The sequence below is a fragment of the Artibeus jamaicensis genome, unplaced genomic scaffold, assembly GCF_021234435.1.
Source record: "Artibeus jamaicensis isolate MK-2021 breed Jamaican fruit bat unplaced genomic scaffold, CSHL_Jam_final contig_1015, whole genome shotgun sequence".
Taxonomy (NCBI): Eukaryota; Metazoa; Chordata; class Mammalia; order Chiroptera; family Phyllostomidae; genus Artibeus; species Artibeus jamaicensis.
In genome coordinates this window covers 17,669,411-17,692,077 of record NW_026521194.1, presented here as the reverse complement: position 1 = coordinate 17,692,077, position 22,667 = coordinate 17,669,411, and the positions used below count along the sequence as shown (strand labels likewise).

The 22,667-nt window shown below is 43.1% G+C and overlaps 1 protein-coding gene across 2 annotated transcripts in view; it reads left to right on the top strand.

Annotated features, from left to right (window-relative positions):
- Nucleotides 1-4,232: 4,232 nt before the first annotated feature.
- ADAM23 (ADAM metallopeptidase domain 23) overlaps nucleotides 4,233-22,667 on the top strand; it is a 146,849-nt gene continuing 128,414 nt past the window's right edge. For both annotated transcript variants that reach the window (XM_037166033.2, XM_037166032.2), the window contains exons 1-2: nucleotides 4,233-4,705; nucleotides 5,838-6,055. In XM_037166033.2, coding sequence (XP_037021928.1) covers nucleotides 4,492-4,705; nucleotides 5,838-6,055 — 432 coding nt within the window. In that variant the 5' untranslated portion in view covers nucleotides 4,233-4,491. The remainder of the gene's footprint in view (nucleotides 4,706-5,837; nucleotides 6,056-22,667) is intronic.

Here is a 22,667-nt window from a genome sequence, read left to right as displayed (position 1 = left end):
TTCAAGTGATGAACATCTATTAAGAATTAAGCGACTACTTATTCATTATACAAATAGTTAAATGTCGATGGAGAGCCACGTAGGCTGTTGCACACGCTCCTCTGCTCACAAACATAGGAGATAGTGCAGCTGACGAGAGATTTTTAGAATATTTATACACATAACACAGATATAGTCACATGTGCATGCATAAATGCAGTTAAAATGATAAGATCACAAATGAGGGCCTGGTTTTAACATTTTTTAAAAAGTTGAAAAACCACCAAAGAATACGTGTCAGAGACCATAGGGCACACAAGACCGAAAATATTCACCATCTGGCCCGTCGTAGAAAACGTCTGCTGACCCCTGAACAGTGTGGAAAGTCCCACTAGTAGATCTCAGTTTTTACTTTCACCAAGAATAGCACATTGTCTTCTGCCTTTGGAGGTATTCATTTCTACTTGTAAGATCAATCTTTCCAGTCATTCTAAAAAGAAACAAGAGAACAAAACAAATAAATAAACAAGCAAACAAACAAAACCCTGGAGAAGCTGCGAAGAGCTGAATCTGCAACAGCATCCTCTGTTCTCAGCCAGGTCTGTTGTAGCTGCTCTGGAATCCTTGGCCCCGATGGTGCTGTGGCTCTCCCTCTCCCAGGCCACTTCCCAGCATCATGGCCAGCCACCAATTTGCTGCACCCCTTCTTTGGCCTTGGCTTTCGGGCCAAATGATGATTCTACTCTAGTTGCCCTTGTGAACCTGCTTTGCTACATTGCCCCGATTCTCACCTGCCTTCTCCTTTTAGGCCCCTCTCCTGTGTTCGCTCCTCTGCCTCCTCTCCCAGAATCTCAGCTCTGTTGAGGCAGGTCCTTAGAAATCTAATATTCCCATCCTTACCATTTGCTCGCTGCTGTCCGGACCCAGTTTTCTTGTTGGTTTCAAGTGGGTCCACTTCTGTCCCCTGCAACAGACTGCGGCAAAGAAGGAGTTCCAGTGGCTTCCCTCACCAGACCAGTTGAAGTGTTTTCATAAGCAGTATTGGCACTTGAGTCACTGCTTGCATACACCCTTTGTTTTAAAATTTTCAAATTACAGTTTACATTATTATTTTGTATCAGTTTCAGGTGTACAACATGGTGGTTAGACAATCATATACTTTACAAAGTGCTCCCCCGATACTTCCAGTTCCCGTCTGACACCATACATGATTATTATGATATTATCCAGTGTATTTCGTATGCTGTACTTTACATCCCCATGACTATTTTGTGACTGTCAATCTGTATTTCTCAATCCCTTCACCTTTTTCACCCAGTCCTGAACCCCCCTCCCCGCTGGCAACCATCGGTCTGTTCTCTGTGTCTATGAGTCTGGTTCAGTTTCGTTTGTTCATTTATACTGTTCTTTAGATTCCATGTGCAAGTGAAATTATGTGGTATTTGTCTTTCTATCTGACTTACTTCACTTAGCATAATACCCTCTAGGTACATCCATGCTGTTGCTATTAGTAAGATTTCATTCTTTTTTATGACCCAGTCATTTCAGTTGTATATATCAACCACAGCTTTTTTATCCACTATTGATGGACACTTGGGTTGCTTCCATTAGCTTGGCTATTGTAAACAACGCTGCAATAAACATAGGGGTGCATACATTTGTTCAAATTAGTGTTTTGGGTTTCTTCAGATATATACCCAGAAGTGGAATTGCTGGGCCATAAAACACACATCCTTTATTGTGCTTACTTAGTGTCCATGTCACTTGGTGCAGTGTCCTTTCCATGAACCTTCTGGCCTCTTGCCTTCATCTGTGGCTGCAGCAGTTTTCCATACCCACCACTCTGACCAGGCCACGCCGAAGGTCCCTGATGCTCTTCCGGTCCAGCGCACATATTTAACCAGAGTTAAATGTGACTTCTGGTACCTTCCCTTTTTTCATTCCCTTCCAGCTTGCTGAGTCCCTCCTCTTACCTGTGAGTGTCCCCTCCACTCACCACACACCCAACCCAATGGTAAATCCATTCCAAAGGACTTAATGAGAATATTACTAAATCTAACAAACCACTTAACAGGTATTTAATTCTGCTTTTAACCTTCCAGTAAATATATGGTTTGAGGACCAGACTTCCAGTAAATTTTTCTGAGTGATTACTCCTTTTCTGACTCATATCTCACTTGCTGACACATTATCTTGCTTTCAGCCATTAAACTCCTGTAAATAAATGCAGTCTTTTTACTATAATTCAGAAGACAACATCCTTCTTTGTAAACGCTCCTGCATTGGAACCGTAGCTTATAAAACTAACTGGTGTGGGGGGTGCGGTCCGCTGGTCCAGGCTGACCCATAGCTCTAATTTTTGGAACTGGTTTTGAGAGGTTGTCTCTCAATCGCGATAGATGCCCTTCAAACAACTTTGTATCTGGGCATCTTTTGCCTTTCATTTCCCTCTCCCTTCTCATTCCTCCGAACACCTTTTTCCCAAGCCCGTTTTCAAAACGATCACTATGTCATGTATCAATTAGGAAAACCCATCCAGGATACGCTTGCTCGGAGGGAGGCACCCCCGGAAACGCTGACCTACTAGAAGGAACTGCAGGGAGGTGGAGGCTTCGCCAGCCTGGCCCACCGCGACTCTGCTGCGCGCACCACTTGTTTACTCCTTCAGGACGTTCTTCGTGACACTCTTCCCTGTGCCGCAAACACCGTGCTTGGTTCTAGGGAAACAATATTGAGCCAAAAGGAAACCGTTGCTGCTTTCACTGGGGGTAGGTAGCATGGAACACACGTTTACATTAATAAATGTGTAATAAATTGACACCCTAGCTCTGACATAGAAAAGAAGAGCTAATATTACTGGCGAACTCCCCGACAGCTCTGTGATCTCCGATCCCCGTCTGGCCATATTTCTCTGCCCCTCTCCGCCCTCCCGCTCCCCCTGTTTGTTAAGCGGGGGTGGGGAACGTGGCTAACAGTACCGGGAGTCCTGTCATTGCTATAGTGTTCTGTACCCACATTCTTTCTTTCAAGTGTGGAATTCTTGATCCCGCAAAGTAGATGTCATTATCTCCATTTTAACTGCCAATAACGGAATAAGACAGCACTAGTATTACTCACGCTGTCATCGGAAGGGTGAGTAAACGAAAGCTCGCACTGTGGGAGTTTGGGGTCAGAAGTATGCCCCAGTCCCTAATTTGAATCCATCAGATTTAGTGGTTGCTAACCTACCTAAATCAGCGACTCGGGATTTACTTTTTTTTTTTTTAAAGCATCAAGAGAAAAATCTCTTTTCAAAACTCAAGACTGGATCTCAAAATTGGAAATGTGTCCTCCCCCACCCATGCCCACGTGGCTAAAAAGTGATGCATTTCCTAGGAGAGGTACTACACACTCCGTTTCTAATCTCCTTATTTCCTCCCCGCCAGAATTTCTAAATCCTTCTCGAGTACGCCCACACACACTTTTTGAACTTTTGAGTAAACGTCTTCGGCTCCTGTTTTCCGTAAAGCCCCCAGGCACTGGCCCAGGAACAGAGGCCTGCGCCGAGCGCCCCCGCGTCGGGGATCCCTGCGAGGGGGTCTGGTTGGCTGCGAGGCGGCTCAACGTCTGCGCCCGCCAGCCTGCGACGCGAGAACATGCTTCCCAGCCCTGGTTTTCCACCCGCTGCCCGCGAGCTAAATGAGGAGCCGCGCTATTTTTACCTCCCCCGCAGCAATACTTTATATATTTATCTGCAGGAAGGAAATAAAGTATTAAGAAGAAAACGCCTGGCCTCAATTTTTTTCCCGGAGGAGAGGGTTGGAATAAAAAGGCTATGTGAGGTATGGGGTAGTGGAGAGGGCAGGTCGATTTCTCTGCGTGCACAGCATCCTTGGCCTGGAAGCTCCAGGACGCCTACTCTTCAGCCTAATCCCCCTGACAGCTTCCCCTCCCCCCAACTCTGGAGGTGCCACCATCACCTATGAAGCTGCCTGGGTTGCTGCATCACTCTGAGGCTTTTTTCCCCCTCGCCCCCGCCCCGCCCCCAACCCCAATAAAGCATGCGCAGTGCGTCCCACGCCAGGGAACAGCATCAGCATCCCCATCAGCTTCAGCATCAGCCTCAGGACCCGAAGCCGCGCTCGGGCGCGCTCTCGAGGGCAGGGAGCACACCCGCGCTGCGCGCCCCCGCGCCGCTCGCTCCCTGCGCCGGCTCAGCATCCTCAGTCCCAGCAGCAGCCCCCGCAGTCGCTGAAGCGGCCGCGCCCGCCGCAGGGAGGGAGGAGCATCTGGGGAGGTTCCAAGTTGGCGGAGCGACTGGGACCCCCCGACTCTCAGCATCCGCCCCCGGAGGGCCTGAGACGCAAGCAGGGGAGGGGGCACCGCCCTGTCTCTAGTTCCGAGTCCTGACCCCCTGCCCGCGGCAGCACCATGCGCGCCGAGCCGGCGTGACCGGCTCCGCCCGCAGCCTCCCCGCAGCCTAGTCCGGCGCTCTCCCGGGCCACACCGAGCTGCGCTCGGGAGCTATGAGCCATGAAGCCGCCAGGCAGCAGCTCCCGGCTGACGCCCGTGGCGGGTTGCAGCCATCCGCGAGCCTCCAGCGACCCCCGCGGCGGCCCCGCCGGCCCGGCGCCTGCCCGCGCCCTGGCCCGCGCGCCTCCCGGCCGCCTGCTCCTCGTCCTTCTCCTGCTGCCTCCTCTCTCCGCTTCGTCCTGGCCCGGCGCCTGGGGGGCTGCTGCACCCAGCGGTGGGTATGGCCCCGGTGCCCTTTGCATTGCCTTGCCTGCTGGGCCCTGCAAAGGAAAACGAAGGGCACGCGGGTCCGTGCGCTCCGGACACGTCCCGGGCTCGGCCTTTCTGCGCCTCCCTGCCTGCCTCTCCACCTTTCTCATTCCCAAGCCCCCATTTATTCCAGTTCACTTTTTTGAAGTCCATTTCTGTTGCATTCACTAAAAAACCATTCTAATTACTGTCGGTTCCACTGGAAGGTATTTAGTGGATGCGGGTCCCTCTGTGCAACTTGGCTGAGGGGACCCCAGTGGAAGGGAAATGCAGTGAGGGAACAAGTTGCTTCTTGGGTGGTGGAGCCTGAATGTGAATGCGGAAGGATGTAGCGATAATAGTGGTAATGTGTTGTTTCCTCAAATTACCTTCTGGGTTTATTTCCTGCTGTTGGAATTAAAGTGGGGAAGAGGAACTTCCGGGATATAAACCTTTGGTCTGTTATTTCTCAAAATGCCTGTCATTATAATGAACAATTCAGATAATACATTGTTCAATACCATTGGAAATCAATGAACACAGAAAGCTGGCCTGGGCAGGAACGTAGAAAGGAATTGGAAAGCTGCCAGCATCTGCCTGCCTCTATGGCAAAGGAGTTTTGCTCATCTCAAAGTTAGACGAAAAGGGAATTGTCCATTTTGTTAAAAGAATCAGTTAATCTGAACTCAGCACTGAAGTCATCTTAGGAGCATTCTGAGCTCTCCAATGGGGACTCCTAGTCAATATGCCTTTGAGCCTGTGTGGACTCAGATGAGGGTCACAACCCCTGAGTTATGTTCATTTAATGACTCTTCCCTCAAGTCCATTCTGCCCCAACCCATAGGTAGAAGTATAGATTTGAGACTGGTTAGAAATGTACATACAAAACATAAGTCAAAATCCACAGTCCATAATTGTATAAGCCTTACTGGGTGTTAACTTATCCAGGCCATTTCATTGTTGCAGTAACTTGCTTTCCTGTGCGTGCACTTCTTACCTGCTTACAAATAAGAAAGTTGTTTTTGCCATTCATGGAACAGATGCATTTTGGTACTTATAGGGTATATATGTGTGCATTTGTGTATGTTTCTGCCCCCTGCCCCTTTCTCTCCAACCAGCTCCACACTGGAATGAAACTGCAGAAAAAAAATTGGGAGTCCTGGCAGAAGACGACAACACATTGCGACAGAATAGCAGCAGTAATACCAGCTACAGCAATGCGATGCAGAAAGAAATCACGCTGCCTTCAAGACTCGTATATTACATCAACCAAGACTCTGAAAGCTCTTACCATATTCTTGACACAAAGGCAAGGCACCAGCAAAAACATAACAAGGTAGGCAGGGGGCGGGGTATGCAAAAGTAGGTGCCACACAGAGTTACTTTGGATTTGATTTTCTGCCAGAATCTGATTTCACAAATTTTACTGCAACATTTTATTAGGAAATCAATATCATGATACGGGAGAAACTGGAGGGAATCAACCTGGGGATAGGATTGCTCTTTCTCTTCTCTGACTTTAAACTGGAGTCGGAATTTTTTTACTGGCCTTATAAGTTTGACAGCTGAAATCTGGTCCCTGTATCTTCCAGGTCATTGGACACTGAACAGCAGTTAAGGGACTATGTCTACAGTCCTGACTGATACCTGTGAGGCTTTATGTAAGGGTGCAGTATTCCCCCTGCCATGATGAAAACTACTTTCAATCTGGACACAGAAGATTGTTAAATGAGGCCGTTCAGCTGCAGATTCCCCCATCAGTCTTTCACTTAGAAATGGAATGTTTAAATTTAAACAACTTCTTTCTTTCTTTAATTGCTCAATGGGGGAAAAATACTTTCTGTTATATTTTCAGTAGGTAAACAATTTGACATTTTGAAAGATTATGGTGAATATTCACAAACCAGTTATATAATAGAGAGACCAGTTTTGGTCAGCATCAGACTTCAGACTGTCTGCAGTCATTGTAAGTGGCCGCTTTACTTTTCAGGCTGGTTTCGGGAAGTAGCGCTGGTTTTAAAAAGGCCTTCAGCGGTGGGTGAAGGTGCTGAGTATCCAAAAAGTTTACGGGCTCTTTTTGTCTTGCTTACTATTCTTTATTTGAGTTAATAATACTTTCGACCCAAGCAGATTAACACAGGAGCAGAAAAATTGAGTCTGTATGTCAAATATTTTACTTGGGACCATCCTCGTTTAACTGAGAAGAACAGTAACTGTCTAAACATGTAGAACTTTAGAAAAGTAACTGTGGTTTACATTACTGTTTTCTTAGTTTTCTAAAATGAAGGTAAGTGGTAGCTATCTCCCTTTTACAAATGGGGAGTTAGAAACTTCAGGCTTTTAGGAAGCTTTAAAACAGCTAATTGTGAAACATCTATTATAAAATTCAAAAGACCTGAATATTAATTTGTACACCAGGCAGGTTTCTGAGAAAATGCTCCTTTTGTACTGATTATTGTTATTGGGGAAGTTGACTTGGTTTCATAGTGTTATGCAGTAGTGGCTGCCCACCTTGTCTGAGACGAATGGGTCTCTGTCTCGCAGCCCTTTTCCCATCTGCTCCCACGTAAACTTACCGGGTTGACTCCTGGATCATGTCTACTCATTTGTCTTGCTGATAGGAGTTGGTGGTGGTTGTAAGGAAGAAGAGTCCAAGGCCCTCTTCATGAATGCTTTGAGGCCCATTTTATGACTTTCTTAATTAATGAGACTGTCTGTGGTAAAGTGACAAGTTCTCAAACTTCAGTGCCTTTGCATAAGGTGTTAGAGGAAGAAATAAAAACCGCCTCAAAGTCTATGTTAAAGAATGTTCATGCACTCCTGAGCTGAGAGTTGAAAGAAATTTCAGTGGAACTTCTTTGTAACTCAGTTATTGGAGGCTGTGACTAACTCCTGTTGTATGCTTTAACCATGTATGGTTGCTTTGTTGGTGGGACATGGTTGGACTACAATATCACTGAGTTTCTATGATAATAGTTTTGTTAAAACTTCATTCCCCACTCGTGTAGAGGAATCGAGTGCTCTTTGTGGAACTCATACCTGCTGTTGGAATGATTCTGCCTCTCCACTTCTCACCCCCCAGGGTGGTGGGGCTTCTTTTATCTTCAAAAAATATTTACAAAGTAATTATATTTGAAAGCACTTTTCTTATTAAATTCAACAAACGTTTGTTGCCCATTTCTATGTGCAAAGTAGTATGCTCCAGATTCAGATAAGAGATAAAGGTTACCCGGAGGAACAAGAAGTGTCTGTTTTCCAGGAGACACAAACATGAGATAAGCAAGATTCTAAAAAGTGCTACCATGCGGGTATAAACAGTGTTCTTCTTAAATGGTGTGTCCCTGGAAATTTCCCTTCCTGTTCTGGGATTTCACTTTTACTTCTGTTTTTAAGCATCTCTTGAACTAGTTGACAAAAAGAGTTCCTTCCCAGTGCTTTCTGCTTTCATGTTTGATGACTTGCCTAACAGTAGTGATGAGAGATGCTTGTGAGTTTAGTTGCTTTATAAATACTTCAGTAAGAGAGGCCGTGTAGAATGTCATGATTTTTGCCTCTATAACTTTTGATTCTAATATTTGTAGTATGTACCTTTCTTCCTCTCTGATTTCATTGCACTCAAGCACATTTTCATGAACGCCTGAGAAATGCTGAATCACTGTGCTATTCTCCTGGATTCTCCAAGTTGGGGGGTAGATGTGAAGAGGGAAAGTCCCAGGTATAGGTTGCAAGGCAGATTTTTGTGTTGATTTCATAAAGTATTCAGTGTTGAACAAGACTTACTACTTTACAGATATGAAAGTTAAAATGTTTAACTCTTTCAAATTTGGTGCATTCAAGAGCAGGTGGTACAAAGTACTTCTGTAATACCAGTGCTTTTTGAAAACCTTAAAGTTTTTCTTGTGGAATTGTTAACTGTGAATGTTAGAATTAGACCTTGGTTCTTGAGTTGGCTAAGAAAGAATTCAGTACCAAGAAGTTAAATGCAAGAGAAAGTTTATTGAGACAGTCACAGAGGTTGAAGCAGTGAGCCAGCTGGGCTGTGTGGACTCAGGGAACAAGTTATAGAGGCAAAAGAGGGCCCTTGGAACTTAGGAGAAAGAAATCAAAGGTATGCACCTGAGGAAGAAGGCATGAGTGTGCTTCAGAGAGAGGGTGGGGGGAGAGAAAGAGAGAGAGCCATCACATGTGGTCTAGGCCCTTTGTCTTAAGGTTTTTTATCTGTTTTCCAAAGGTGGGGTCCTTAGGGGAGGATTCATTAGAATATTCATCAGCTTCCCAGCTTTGTTTTTTCCAGGGTTGTGGTCTCTACTGATTGGTCAGTGCCCAGATGGGGTCATTAGTTATTACAGCTAGTCCTGGTGTCAGCCTTGGTTTCGGTTCATCTGGTTTTGCTGCTCTTCTGGGCCTGGAGCTGAAACTCAGCTGAAGCCTAGATGGTATTTCTCTTTTGACCAAAAACCTGTCTCTGTGGTCTGCAGACCCGAGGTTTTGTTCCTAAGATTATTTGATGCTGGATAGTAGTACCTCAGTGTCCTGAGGGCTTAGGCTTAAGGGAGTGGTCATGCAAGGGCTTGCAGAGTAATTGTATGAGGTTATTCCCTGGTCCCTTAGTCATTTGTTCCTCCCCTAAGAGCATCTAAATTGCATGACTGTTGACGTGCTAGGGGAGGAGTGGTCAACTGTGGGGCCAAGGTTCTAGCCTATAATAGTAGTTTTCTCTAGTTTTCCCCATTGCTAGGCACCTAGGACTTCCTGATCCGGTGACAGTCTGTACCTGGCCTATTGTTCCTGCTCTGCTCATGCCTGTCAGAATCTTTTTATCTCCATATAGGGGTGATGGACAACGTATTGCCCAAACTCTGCCATCGCTTAAGAGTGAGAGAGGGCACACATAATAATTTTGTGCTGAGGCAATACTCAAACCAAGACGGTTTAGAGCAGATGAGGAATATGGTCTCCTCAGTCTGAACAGTTACTAGCTTATTCAAATTCAGATTTCTTAATAGTTCCTTTTCTTTTTTTTAAATTACTCTTTTGTTGTTCAATTATTGTAGTCTGCATTTTCTCTCCACCACTCCCTCGCACCCCAGCCAAACTCACCTTCGTTCCTTGCTTCCATCCTACCCCTTGGTTTTGTCCATGTGTCCTTTATAGTAGTTCCTGAAAACCCTTCTCCCCACTGTCCTGTCCCCCCACCCCTCTGGCTATTGTTAGATTGTCCTTAATTTCATTGTCTCTGGTTATATTTTGTTTACTTTTTCTTTTGTTGATTATGTTCCAGTTAAAGGTGAGATCATATGATATTTGTCCCTCACTGTCTGGCTTGTTTCACTTAGCATAATGCTCTCCAGTTCCATCCATGCTGTCACATAGGGTAGAAGCTCCTTCTTTCTCTCTGCTGCGTAGAATTCCATTGTGTAAATGTACCATAGATTTTTGATCCACTCATTTGCTGATGGACACTTAGGTTGCTTCTAGCACTTGGCTATTGTAAATTGTGCTACTATGAACACTGGGGTGCATAGGTTCTTTTGGATTAATGTTTCAGGTTACTTTATTTTCTGATGATTTATTATAAATTTTTCTTACTAGCTAGAATGTCAGTTTACCATCATGTAGAAATATTAGGGTCTGAAATGGAAAAATTTAGTTTTGCTTAGATACCAAGACATATCTTATTCCTTTGTAGATATTTTTAAAATCATAAATGGAATTTTATGACCACTAAAAATAAGCATTTTATTAACCACTAATGCAATATATGAATAACATGGACCATACATTTAAAAAGAGGGAGAAACAATTTAGATTCATTCATTCTTCCAATCAATCTGAGATAATTCTTTGAGGTCTGTTCCTAAGAAAGTTAATGAACCTGTGGGCGAGAAAAAAATAACTTTTTCTCTCTCCTACTAGGTGTTTGGCTGAGATGCACCCTGTGTTAAAAAACAGGTAAATAGGAGCAACACAAACAAATTTAATAACATGTAGACCTTCTGTGTACATAAGAGAGGCCCAAGAAAACCGAGTAACTCTTCAAAATGGTCCATGCCATTACCTTCAATAACATCTTCAGCTAAAGACATAAGATGCTGGCCGCAGTCAAGCGCCAGTCAAGCGCCAGTTCTGGGAGGGTGTGGGGAAAGCGTGGTAAACAAGATTGAGGCTGTTATGCAGATTTACGTCTCCGCCTTCTCCTTTGTTAAAAGTTTCTAGAAATTTTAGTCATTTTCCCCTTTCGAGATACCCTTACCAGTGGAGATTTCTTATAAATGTAAATGCCGCTTACAAAAGGCTAACTTCTACTTGGTTTTTCAGAGCATCTCTTGTGTTTGCTGATTCTTAACAATAATTGGTCAAAAATAATCGTCATGCCACAGAGGCAAGATTTGGGGTGCTATAGTCTGTTCCCATTCAGGCCTTTTCCTGAAATGTCCCTTTAGTCAAAAATTACTTTCTCTGTATTCTACTGCCTAGGGTTCTTTGCTTTTCCAAGAGACAGATGAGGTGTACTGTGCATAGCACAGCATCCGGGGAAGGTGGAAATCATCTCCTTGACTTTAGTCAACCTGCTTACGCTCAGCCTTGTGTTACCTGTTGCAGGGGGAGCAGGTGTTTTGAGAAAAGAATATGCAGACTGTGCCCAACTGAATGAGGGGACACAAGCCATCTGCCCTTGGTAGGCAGGCATCTCCCTCAGCATCTGCATTCCCACTTTGGAGAAGAGACTTTTTGGTTTTAAAGCTTCAGTTTTAGTATGCTCACACGAAGCAGTCGAAGATGTATTACAGATTCCCAAAGTGGGGCTGGGGGAAGGACAGTCCTCCATGCCGGTCCCCAGCCATCCGAAGGCAGAGGGCAGGGGAGCAAGCACCTGCTTGTTACTCATAAGGTGGTTGGGCCAAGGTCACTAACTGTTCTCAGGCTTAATTCTATGTGACTCTTTTAAAAGATGTGAAAGCAAAATGGGAATTTATGGCAGGAATCCTAAACCCAAGTCCTTATCTAAATGTTCAAACCATGGGTGTGAGCAGGGTTATCACACTGTAAAAATGTCTATGCAACAACTCTGGACAACAAAGTTGTTTTTCCTCATCACCCCCCCCCCCCCCCCCAGTGCCCCAGGTTGGAGAGAGAGGTGTGAGTGAATTTAGATCGTGACGATGATTATTACTTCCTGCTCCACCTCAGGTCAAGGCCAGTTGCACATTTCCTGAGTATCCCGGAGCCAGCTGCTCCATTGTTTTCGGTGTGGGACAGCGAGAGATACAGCATCCTTTCTGAGGATTGGCAGGGTGACAACTATTAGGTTATGTGACAGTACAACCATTTGTACTGGCTTCAGTCGCCTTACCAAATTTTTTGGGTCTCCTAGGCATTCACTTTAAAATGTCAGTATATAGAATTCACGCTTGTAATGGTTTCACTGGTGATGTCTGGCATATATAGGCTGTCAGGAAGCAGCTGTTGAACAAATTGATGAGTGAACACTCATATGTTAGAGTGTATTGCTTTCAGGGAAATTTTATGTTATAATCAAATGGCATCCAAAAGAGCTTCAGGTTTCTCTTAACCACTTTTTGGCACTGTGATCAGTAGGAGAGATAATTTTGGTTGAGTTTTTGTACTGCGTGTACCACACCTAGTGAAAATACCTTTATTAACAATTTCCTATCACTGGCACTCACCATAAATATGGCTAATCAAGAGCTGATCAGGTCATAGTTTTTGTCATTGCTGTGGATTAATTCTCAATGTTAGAGCAAGAGGTGCCCACCCGCTTGTATCTGGTAAATCAGATTTATATGTTAATTGTTAAGTTCTGTTCTGCTCAGCGGATGTTTATGGAATACCTGTTTCGAATCTGGCACCATGCTGGACTCTGGTAAAAGTGATGAAAAGTAATTCAGCCCCTAGTTTTGCTCATAACCTGGAGGTCATTAGCAACCAGGCAGCTGGCTGTATGTACTTCATGGTGGCGCTGTTGCTAGTTGTAAGAGTAAAGGCCTGTGGGTACCCAGGGAAGTGCAGGAAAACCTCTTAGAGGAGGAAACAATTGAGCTGGCTCTAATGAGCAATGAGGAGGGAAGTTTGGGGGAGAGGGACCCACGGATTCAGAGGTAAAGGCTCTGGCCTGCAGGGTGGCAGTAGGTAGTTTGGTACAGTGAGTGTGAAAATGAGAAACTCAAGTATGGGAAATTTAAAAGAATTGGGCATTAGTGTTACATTTGTAGTCAGTTAAAAATTCACTTAATTTTTGGAAACCCATTAGTGTACATGTTTATAGATGTAGCAGTTGAGATTCAGAGTTAGTGTCTTCTAAAGGGACGTAAGCTGGTAAGTGGCGGACAGAGTCAGGGTTTGAACCCAGGCCTTATCCTGGCACAAGCTCATGCTACGGAGAGAACGGGGTGTGATGAGAGTGGCGCATCGTGAATGTGAAGGGCTGTGAAGGCTGCGAAGACACAAGGGGTTGGGGTTGGCCCCTCAGCCAATGTCCTGGTCCTGTGACGCCAGGAGGCGAGCTCGCTGTTGACAGAGCATTGAAGGATTGTCAGTCCCGTGGCTCCTCGGGGAATTTATCTTCTAGTGGGAGGAGACAGATCGTAAACAGAACTAGAACAACCCCACAAAGAGTTGAGGTTTTGACAAGGGCTGAAAGAAGATAAAAGAGCATACATGATCGAGCATGGTGGGTGGGATGATTTCTCTGGAAGGTGATCTTGGGTGGAAGTAGCCCGTCCGTTGTCTCTCCTCTTTAGGTGGGGTGGGCACGAGCGGTTGACTTCAGTCCCCTCCACTTCTTCTCGTCTAACACTCACCCTTCATTTTTGTTACTTGCCTGGTCCCTCGGGCATTTGAGTGTGGGCCCTAGTCTTTGATCCTTCTCTCCCCAGAGTCCGGGCCATTTTTGGCCATCTCGCCCTGGACTGATTTGACTGCTGTTGCTCTTTCTAGCAGTCCCCAGTTTGAGCTGTGCTATTCCAAGTCTCCCTTCAGCCCCGGCCAGGTGGCTCAGTTGGTTGGAGTGTTGTCCTCTATGCCAAAAAACTGGGTTCAATCCCTGGTCAGGGCACACTCTTAGGTTGGGGGTTCGATCAGGAGGAAACTGGTTGATGTTTCTCTCTCTCTCTCCCTAATATCAATAAAGCCTATCCTCAGGTGAGGATTAGGGAAAATGTCTTCAGTGTATATTCAGCTCCTTCCTGCCCACCATATGACTGGTGTCATTTGGTCCTTCCTTATTCACAGGTTTTGTTAACAGATTAGGCCACTGTCCTTCTCTCAGCATCCAGTCAAAAAAAGTGAACCAAGAACATTTACTCGCCTGATGACGTTGCTCAGGGTGGGTGGTGGCGGTCCTCTGAGGGCAGTCAGGCAGGGAGACAGCTGTCCCTTCTGCCTTGCTCCCTGTAATCAGCGTACCACTGTTTTCCTGGCCATTGAAGAGTGAACCTTCAGAGTCATCTCTGACCCTCTTCTCTCCTTCATCTTCTGTCTATAAATAGTCACTTATCAAGTCTTGACGTTTCTCCTCGGAATCCATCCCTCTTTCTCTCTGTATTGTGTTCTTGTCATCGCCTCTCGCCTGTCTCTCTCTGTCAGTCCCTCAGTCCCGCTGCTGACGGATTCATCTTCACAGAACACTTACTTCTCACGTGACTGCTGTTATGCTCGTGCAACAAGCCTAATTTCATCTGGATGAGTTTGATTTGTGGGGTGAAGGAGAGACTGTGAAACGTTCTGGAGGAGCTGCAGCTCCTTGGTGTGACACACATTGGCTGTTTTGTTCTCCTTTCAGCATTTTTCCGGGCCTGTTTACCCAAAGGTCAGTCCATGGCAGGAGGTAATTTTGTCTGGGTAATTCCATTCCTTTCTGTTCAAACTCTGGGACTAGTTATGAAATCCCTTGTGATCAGTGGTAGCAACCTAACCAGTCAGTAATATGTGTTTAGGTTTTTGTTTTAGGTTCAAATACTGGTAAATCCCTGCTTCAGAAGATCATCAGAAGGTAAAGGTCATCTTCACCTTTAAGACCTGAGTAATTAATTAATTGCTCCTAATATGTGTTTGCTGAGTGAAAAGGTTTTTTTCCTCTCAAAACTGTACATAATCATAAGGCCTTATTCATAGAAAGTATTCAATTCACAAGTGACGTGGGTACCCTTTAACCTTATGAAAGACTCATTCATTCACATAATTCACTCATTCAGAATCCACCAAGCATGTGATTTTTGCAGTTTTTCAAAGGAGTCTTTGTGTTTAGAATTTATATAAATTCAGAATAATTTTAATCAAATCTAATGCTGGGACTTCTATCAGAAAAGAATAGATCCGGTTATCATATTTTACTCAGAATAATGAGATATTAAAGCAATCACATTCATTCTTAGCATATTAGGGTAAAGTGTTTGCTTTCTGTAGAAGCATGTGAGAGGTGCCTTCTCCATCCCTGGGTACCCGTCTGGGATGGAGCGAAACCGGCAAACTGGCTTGATGCTCCAAATGAGAGTTTGTGATAGAGGCATCTGCTCTGGCTGAAGAGTAGACAGAGGCTACTTTCCTTGCCTGGAAAATTACAAACTAATGAATTAGAGAACTACTTCCAATTATATTATGAGATATACTTATTTATTAGCAAAGTCTGTCTTAGTGCAAAATGCTCTCTAAGCTTTCTGTTTAGAAATGAAAAGAATGGAAATTAAAATAATCTCCTCTACTGATAGACATCAATTGCAGAGAGTTAAGTTCAAAAGAACCAGTGAACAGAATTGTAAATAGGGCCCCATAATCAGTGACTGTTGAACTTTAGCTTTGATCTATCATCATGTAGTTGGGGACACTCACCTTTTTTTTACCTGCATGGCACTGTCCACTTGTGGGAGTGAGTTATCCTAGCACATCAAAAAAATATGTTATTTATTTATTTATTTTTAGGGAGTTGGGAAGGGAGGGAGAAAAAGAGGGATAGCAACATCAATATGAGAGAGAAACATTGATTGGTTGCCTCTTTTATATACCACCATGACCAGGGACCTGGCCTGCAACCCAGCCATATGCCCTGACTGGGAATTGAACCTGTGACTTTTATGCCCAGCAAACTGAACTAATTACATTGGTCAGGACCATAGCAGCACATTTTTAATTTTAGGAGGGGAGTGGGAACAAGATGATCATTCTTCTGCACTCAGAGGGGCTGAACATTAATTTTAGAAGTCAAACCTAAGCATGCCTAGAGACATGTCGTAGAAAACATTCCAGAGCCATGAAGAAACTGATTTTTAATCCAGTAACTGTTCCAGTGCTTCCTTTTCCTTAGTGTTGACATTCGAGAATTTTCTCTATCTGATTTTACTCTGGAACACTTAATTGGGTAGTACAGATGCTTTATACTGTCTTTTAATTGTAAATGGGCCTGCTAATACCATATACTCTCAAAGTTAATAGTTGCATTGCAGATGGGCTCCACTAATGATGTAAATGAATCAACACTTAGGGGTGTGCCCATCCTCCTCCTGTCTCCTTGTTCTTGACTTTCAGCAAAGTTGAATGTGTTACATCCACTTGCAACTCACTCTGCAATATGCTGGTAATTCCCAGTATAATATATCGCTTTTGCAGTGACCCTAAACTGTTTTATCAAGGCATTTTCATATCTATAATCAGACAGCATCCTCACAGCAATAAAACAAGGTTAATTATTAGATGATTATTTATGTTTTCTAGATGAGAAAACTGAGTTCAAAGTGGTCAGGTCCATTGGTCTGGGTGCTGGGAATTATTGGCACGGCCAGAATGACCACAACCTTGGTCTGTAGACTTCCAGTCCCTTGTTTTTTTGACACATCACATCTAGGGAAAGTTTCTGTCCCTTGTGGATGCCTTTTCTATCTATGTTCAGGGCCTATGAACTAATTACACCAAGTGCACCCACCGCCCCTCGCCTTCCTCTGTGCTTTGGTTTTGTCTTTTTTTTCCCCTGAAGGGAGCATCCAGATACATAATCCTGTTTAAAATGCTGACATTTTTACAATACTTTGCTTACCTGCTTGCTTACCTTATCTTGTTAATCTTAACTTTCTGGTTCCTGTATCAGATTCCCCATCGTCCCTGTTTACTGAAGAAGGGAGTTCACACTTCGTGTTTCCAAATTCTCAGTCAGATGTTGCACTAGTCTAGAAAAGCTTTTTTCTCCCTCTTTCCCTTCCTTTTTTTTTTGAAAAATATTTTCTAATACAGGCTTCTGCAGCCTGAAGAAATAGGTCTTCAAAACAAGCTGAATTTAATAAGAAGGAACTGGTTAATTTACCCTCTGTTTTTTACTAACACCCAATTTAAACTTTTTGTCAGCATGCGATAACCAGTGCTCCTATGCAGACAAGCTATTATTTCCGTGCAAAGGAGGGAAGTTGGCACTTTAATGATGCCGTATAAGCTTCACTTGTGGGATAAATATGATTTATACTACACTCTTTTGAATGTCAGACGTTCTCTGACTTCTTTTACTAACTCCTTTGCCACATGCTGGGGAAGAGTGGGGCGGAGGTTGGGTCGGGGGCGTGAAAGATCTAACACCAGCTATTTAGACGTGGGCAAGCTCCCGAGCCTTTCTAAGCTCCAGCTTTCTCATCGGTAATGTGGACGTAATAACAGTGCCCACCCCAGCGGCTGGGACTGACTGACATGGCCTCTCCCTCGGAAAGCGGTTTGCATGGTACTTGGCATATAGGAAGTACTCAGGGATATTACCTACTTATTACTGACTCAAAGCCTAGGGAATCCAAGTTGTGGACTGCTCTTTTATGAATAAAGGATTGTTTGTTAAAAAGGGAGGTGGGGGGAAAGAATAAAAGGGAAATTCTATATAGAAAAGGTGCGTGTAGAAGGAATTGTGAGGATATTTGTGGGGAGGGGGACTCTCCGGGGTCTTCCTGGTTTTATGGCTGCAGGCTGCAGGTGAATTGATTGCTTCACCTCAGATGAGAGTGGAGTAAATGCTTGAGGATGTGGTGAGATGTGTTAGAGGCCGCAGCCCTCCAGGCAGAGTGGAGGCAGTCGTCTGTAACCTGCTGTTGGTACTCCAGGGGTGTACCGGAGTCTTCCCTAAACCTTCGCTCCTACCCGGGGCTCTGCCGGGCGGACCTGGACCTGGGTATTTTGGGAGGTGTAAGGTGAACTGGTTTCTTTGTGGAGCTGATTGCTAAGGCAGGCACAGTGTGTCCTCAAACACTATAAATAGCACATACTCGTATGATAATTCCCCTAAGAAATGTCCCACCACTCTTCCTTCTCCAGGACAATCCCCCCCAAAACAAAACCCAAGACACACTTCCATCTACAGTTGATAGTTTTCTGGCTTTAGAATGTAATCTAACACTTATGAAACCATGACAATTAGAATAGTATGTAGAACTTCTGATCTGGAAGGTAAGAATACCAGAAATAAAATTCTTTTTTTATTTACACACTGAGACATTATTGAACATGCCATGACTGGAAAGGAAAATTTGGAGCATTGCATCTTAACTGCCCTGACCAAGAAGAGTTTATATGTACACTGATTCCCTTCCTCTTGTAAATTATGGCTGAAAACAGTTAGTGAACTCTATTAGTGAACACAGTTAGTCATTACCTTGTTAATCGCTGTGCTCTGTCCTGCGAAATGCAGTGAACTTCCATCTCTGTAGAGTGTCAAGACTGCAGTTAGAGGCATTTATCACTGTTGGGCAGCGTGAACTCGATCGCTTGTTCCCTTCAGAACCAGTGGGACATTGGGATGATGCTGTCCTGTTACTTTTGGCTTTTGCAGTGGTGAGGAAAACATTTTCTTGAAAATAACTGTTACTTTCTTTTAATGAACTATACCTGTATTTTTCTTTTATTCTTTTTAAAAGATTTTATTTACTTATCTTTAGAGGGAAAGGGAAGGAGAGAGGGAGAGAAATAATCAATGTGTGGTTGCCTCTCTTGCATCCCTTGCTGGGAACTAGCCTGCAACCCAGGCATGTGCCCTGACTGGGAATCGAACCACAGTTGTTTGGTTTGCAGGCCTGTGCTTAATCCACTGAACTACACCAGCCAGGGCCTTATTCTTTTATTTGGGACATTAATCCTTTTAAGACCTACTGATTTGTTTTAGGATTATTTCCCAAATAGTAAATTTATAAAGTGTCCTGGTTACCTGTCAGACCTTAAATTATTTTTTTATTTCAGTTTCCTAGAGTTCTTGACTGTGCCTGATACGTTTTAACACCCCCAAGTGTATTAAAGTTTATGAACTTATTATTTTTAAGGACACTTGTTTGTGATGTAACATTTAAGTATCTCGGTTTCTTCACAGAGAGCATAATCTCTTCCCTGGTACCCAGGCTTTATATCCAACTATTTATCTGGTATCTCCTCTTGAATATGTAACAGGCAACCCAAACCCATCATGTCCAAAACAGAGCTCTTTTCTCTAACAGCTCTTATGGCAACCTGCCTCTCCCACATTCTCCCCCATCTGAGTAAATAGAAGATCTTCTTCCCGGTCACTCTGGCCGAGAACCTTTACCCTTTGTCTTTTAAGCACTACTTCAAATCTTGGTGGTCTTTGCTTCAGTGCTGTCTGGAATCTGACTATTTCTCACTGTTTCCATTGCTGCCAGTCTGGTGTAACCCACCATCACTTCTCCCTGGTATTATTTAAATATCTTTCTAACTCTTGTCCCTGCTTTTGTCCTACCCCTGTCACTCTGGCTCCAGTCCTTTCTACACACACCAGGCAGCGTGATCTACTTATGTGCTAATTTGGATCATGTCACCCCTCAGTGCAACAACCCATACCACGCTCAGTGACTTTTTTCCCTCTCTCTATAACCACGTGGTCGCTGATGAAAATGAAACTGTGAGTATCACAGTTTTTATTTCTATGGAGAGCAGTGCTTTCTTACTCCTTGGAAGCTGGGGATGTTGCTTGAGGCCAAAGAAGAGAAGCTTCCTAGTGGTGATGGGTGTCTTCGCAGAATTTTTAAAAGGGGTCTCTTACGTCAGAGCTGAAGGAAGCAGATTGTGCTGCAAGCATCGGGCCTTACGAGGAGGGGGATCACAGAAAGGGGGGTGTAAGCTGAGGTTCAGACATGAAAGTTGCTCAAAAGGAGTATTTGGGGGTATATTTTGGAAGCTGAGATTTACTAATGGTTAGATGAACAAGACAAACAGAATGATGTTAAAGACAAAAGAGGATGAATCGTTCAGTTTTTGCGTGTTTACATTTTTCTGTGTTTATATATATACACATATCATAAACTTTACCATTTTAACCATTTAACTGTGCATATCCATGGCATTAAGTACATTCACATTATTGTGTAACCATCACCACCATCTCTCTCCAGAATGTTTTCATCTTCTCCTACTGAAACTGTTCTCATTAAATGCTAATTCCCCATCCCCCTTCTCTGCAGCCCCTGGCAGTTACCATTCAACTTTTTGTCTCTGTGAATTTGACTATCTAGGTACCTCATATCAGTAGACTTCCATAGTATTGACCTTTTGTGACTGACTTACTTTACTGTCTTTGTAGGCATAATGTTTTCAAGGTTAATCTATGTTGTAGGATGTGTCAAAATTTCTCTCCTTTTCAAGGTGAATAATATTCCATTTATGTATGCACCGCATTGTTTACCCAGGCATCCACTGGTGGACACAGGTTGTCCCACCTTTTGGCCATTGTCAGTAACACTGCTATGAACATGAACCTATAAACGTATCTGTTTGAGGACCTACTTACAGTTCTTTTTGGTATATACCCAGAAGTGGAATTGCTGGATCATGTGGTAATTCTCTCTTTAATTTTTTGAGGAATCACCAAAACATTTTCCATGGCAGTTGCATTATTTTTATCTTCCCACCAGCAGCCAGTGCACAGAGTTTCCTGTTTCTCTATGTTCATGTCAACACTGTTTTCTGTTTTTTCTTCCTTTCTTCCTCCCTTTCTCTCTGCCTTTCTTTCTTCTGTTTTGTTTCTCTTCGCTTTGTTTTCTTTTCCTTTTCTTTAATAACAGACATCCGAATGGATGTGAAGTGGTATCTCATTGTGGTTTTGATTTGCATTTTTCTGATGATTAGTCATATTGAACATGTTTTTCATTTACTTATTGGCCGATTATATATATTCTTTGGAGAAATGTCAGTTCAATCCTTTGATCATTTTTAATTCATTGATTGTTTTTACTGTGCTGAGGTGCACTTTGCACAAAAGTTTTTAATTTTGACGAAGCTCAACTTACCTATTTTTCTTTTGTTCCTGGGTTTTTGGTGTTATATCCAAGAAGCCACTGAAAAATCTAATGTCATTAAGCTTTTCCCCCTATTTTTCCCAAGAGTTTTAGTGTTAGAGCTTATGTTTAGGTCCTTGATTAATTTCAGTTAACGTTTATATGCAGGGTAAGTTAAAGCCTCAGCTTCATTTTTTGCTTGTAGATTTCCAGTTTTTCTGTCACCATTTGTTGAGAAGATGGTCCATTCTCTGATGAATGGTCTTAGCACTCTCCTCAAAATTCATTGACTCTATATGTGAAGGTTTATTTCTGGGCTCTTTAGTCCATTGATCTATGTGTCTATTTTTACATCTGTTTTGATGATAGTAACTTGGTAGTAAGTTTTGAAATCAGGAAGTGTGAAACCTTCAGGTTTGTTCTTTTTAAAGATTGTTCTGGTTATTCAGGGTCCCTTGAGGTGGATTTCTTAAAGTTCTGGGAAATTAAAATAAAAAATTAAGATAGATAAATTTCTACAAAAAATGTTATTTAGATTTTGATAGGGATTACACTGAACCTGTAGATTGCTTTGGGTAGTATTGATGTCTTAAGAACACTAAGTTTCCCAGTCCATGAACACAGAATGTCCTTCCATTTATTTGTGTTTGATTTAATTTCTCATCTGCGTTTTATAGTTTTCAGTATCCAAGTATTTAACCTCCTTGGCTAAGTTTATTCTTAAGTATATTCCATTTTGATGCTCTTGTAAATGGAATTGTTTTCTTTATTTCTTTTTAGGATATTTCATTGTTAATGTGTAAAAATACAACTGAGTTTTGTGTGTTGATTTTGTATCCTGCAACTTTGATGACTTCATTTATTAGTTCTAATAGGTTTTTTCTTTTGGTGGAATCTTTTGGGTTTGTGCATATATGATTATGTCATCTGTAAACAGTAGTAATTTATGTCTTTCTTTCCAGTTTGCATGCCTTTTCTTTTCTTGTCTTGTCTTGTCTAATTGTTCTGTCTAGGACTTCCAGTACTGTGTTGACTAGAAGTAGCAAAAGTGGGGATATTTGTCTTGTACCTGATCTTAGAGAAAAAGCTTTCTATTTTTCTTCATTGAGTATGTTAGATGTGGGTTTTTATATATGGCCTTTATTATGTTGACACAGTTCCCTTCTCATACTTTTTGGATGTTCTATCACACAAGTTTCTTTAAAAGGGATACTGGAAATATACAAGCAGGAGAATTAATTGGCTGTATATTAGGCGGGCAACTTTTGGTAAATCACTCACCTCTCAAGATTTGACACTCATTTTTAAAGTGGAGACATTGGGTTTGATTTGGGTTGTCTCAAGTGTTTATGTGCACTGGAAGGTTGGGAGGTTGTGGACACCTACGCAGTTAGAGTGCGTAGATCTGTATGAGGTCTGGCGGTTTGCATTTTTATCTCGGACAGCTTTGATGTTGGTGAGTTTGTCCTCTCGAATTCCTTTATGGCCCTAAAATTCTGTGAAATATCCTCCAATAAGAGTGGAATGGGTGTTCCTCAGAGGCAAAGAAATGCAGATTAAGTGGTTGGATTCGGGATTGTTCATTATTCCATGTGATGGCTGTGTTTGTGGAGTAGCTACCTCCCTGAGATTCTGTCATGTTGGAAGAAGAGGAATTATAAAGTGCAGACCTTGTTATTTACAAGTGAG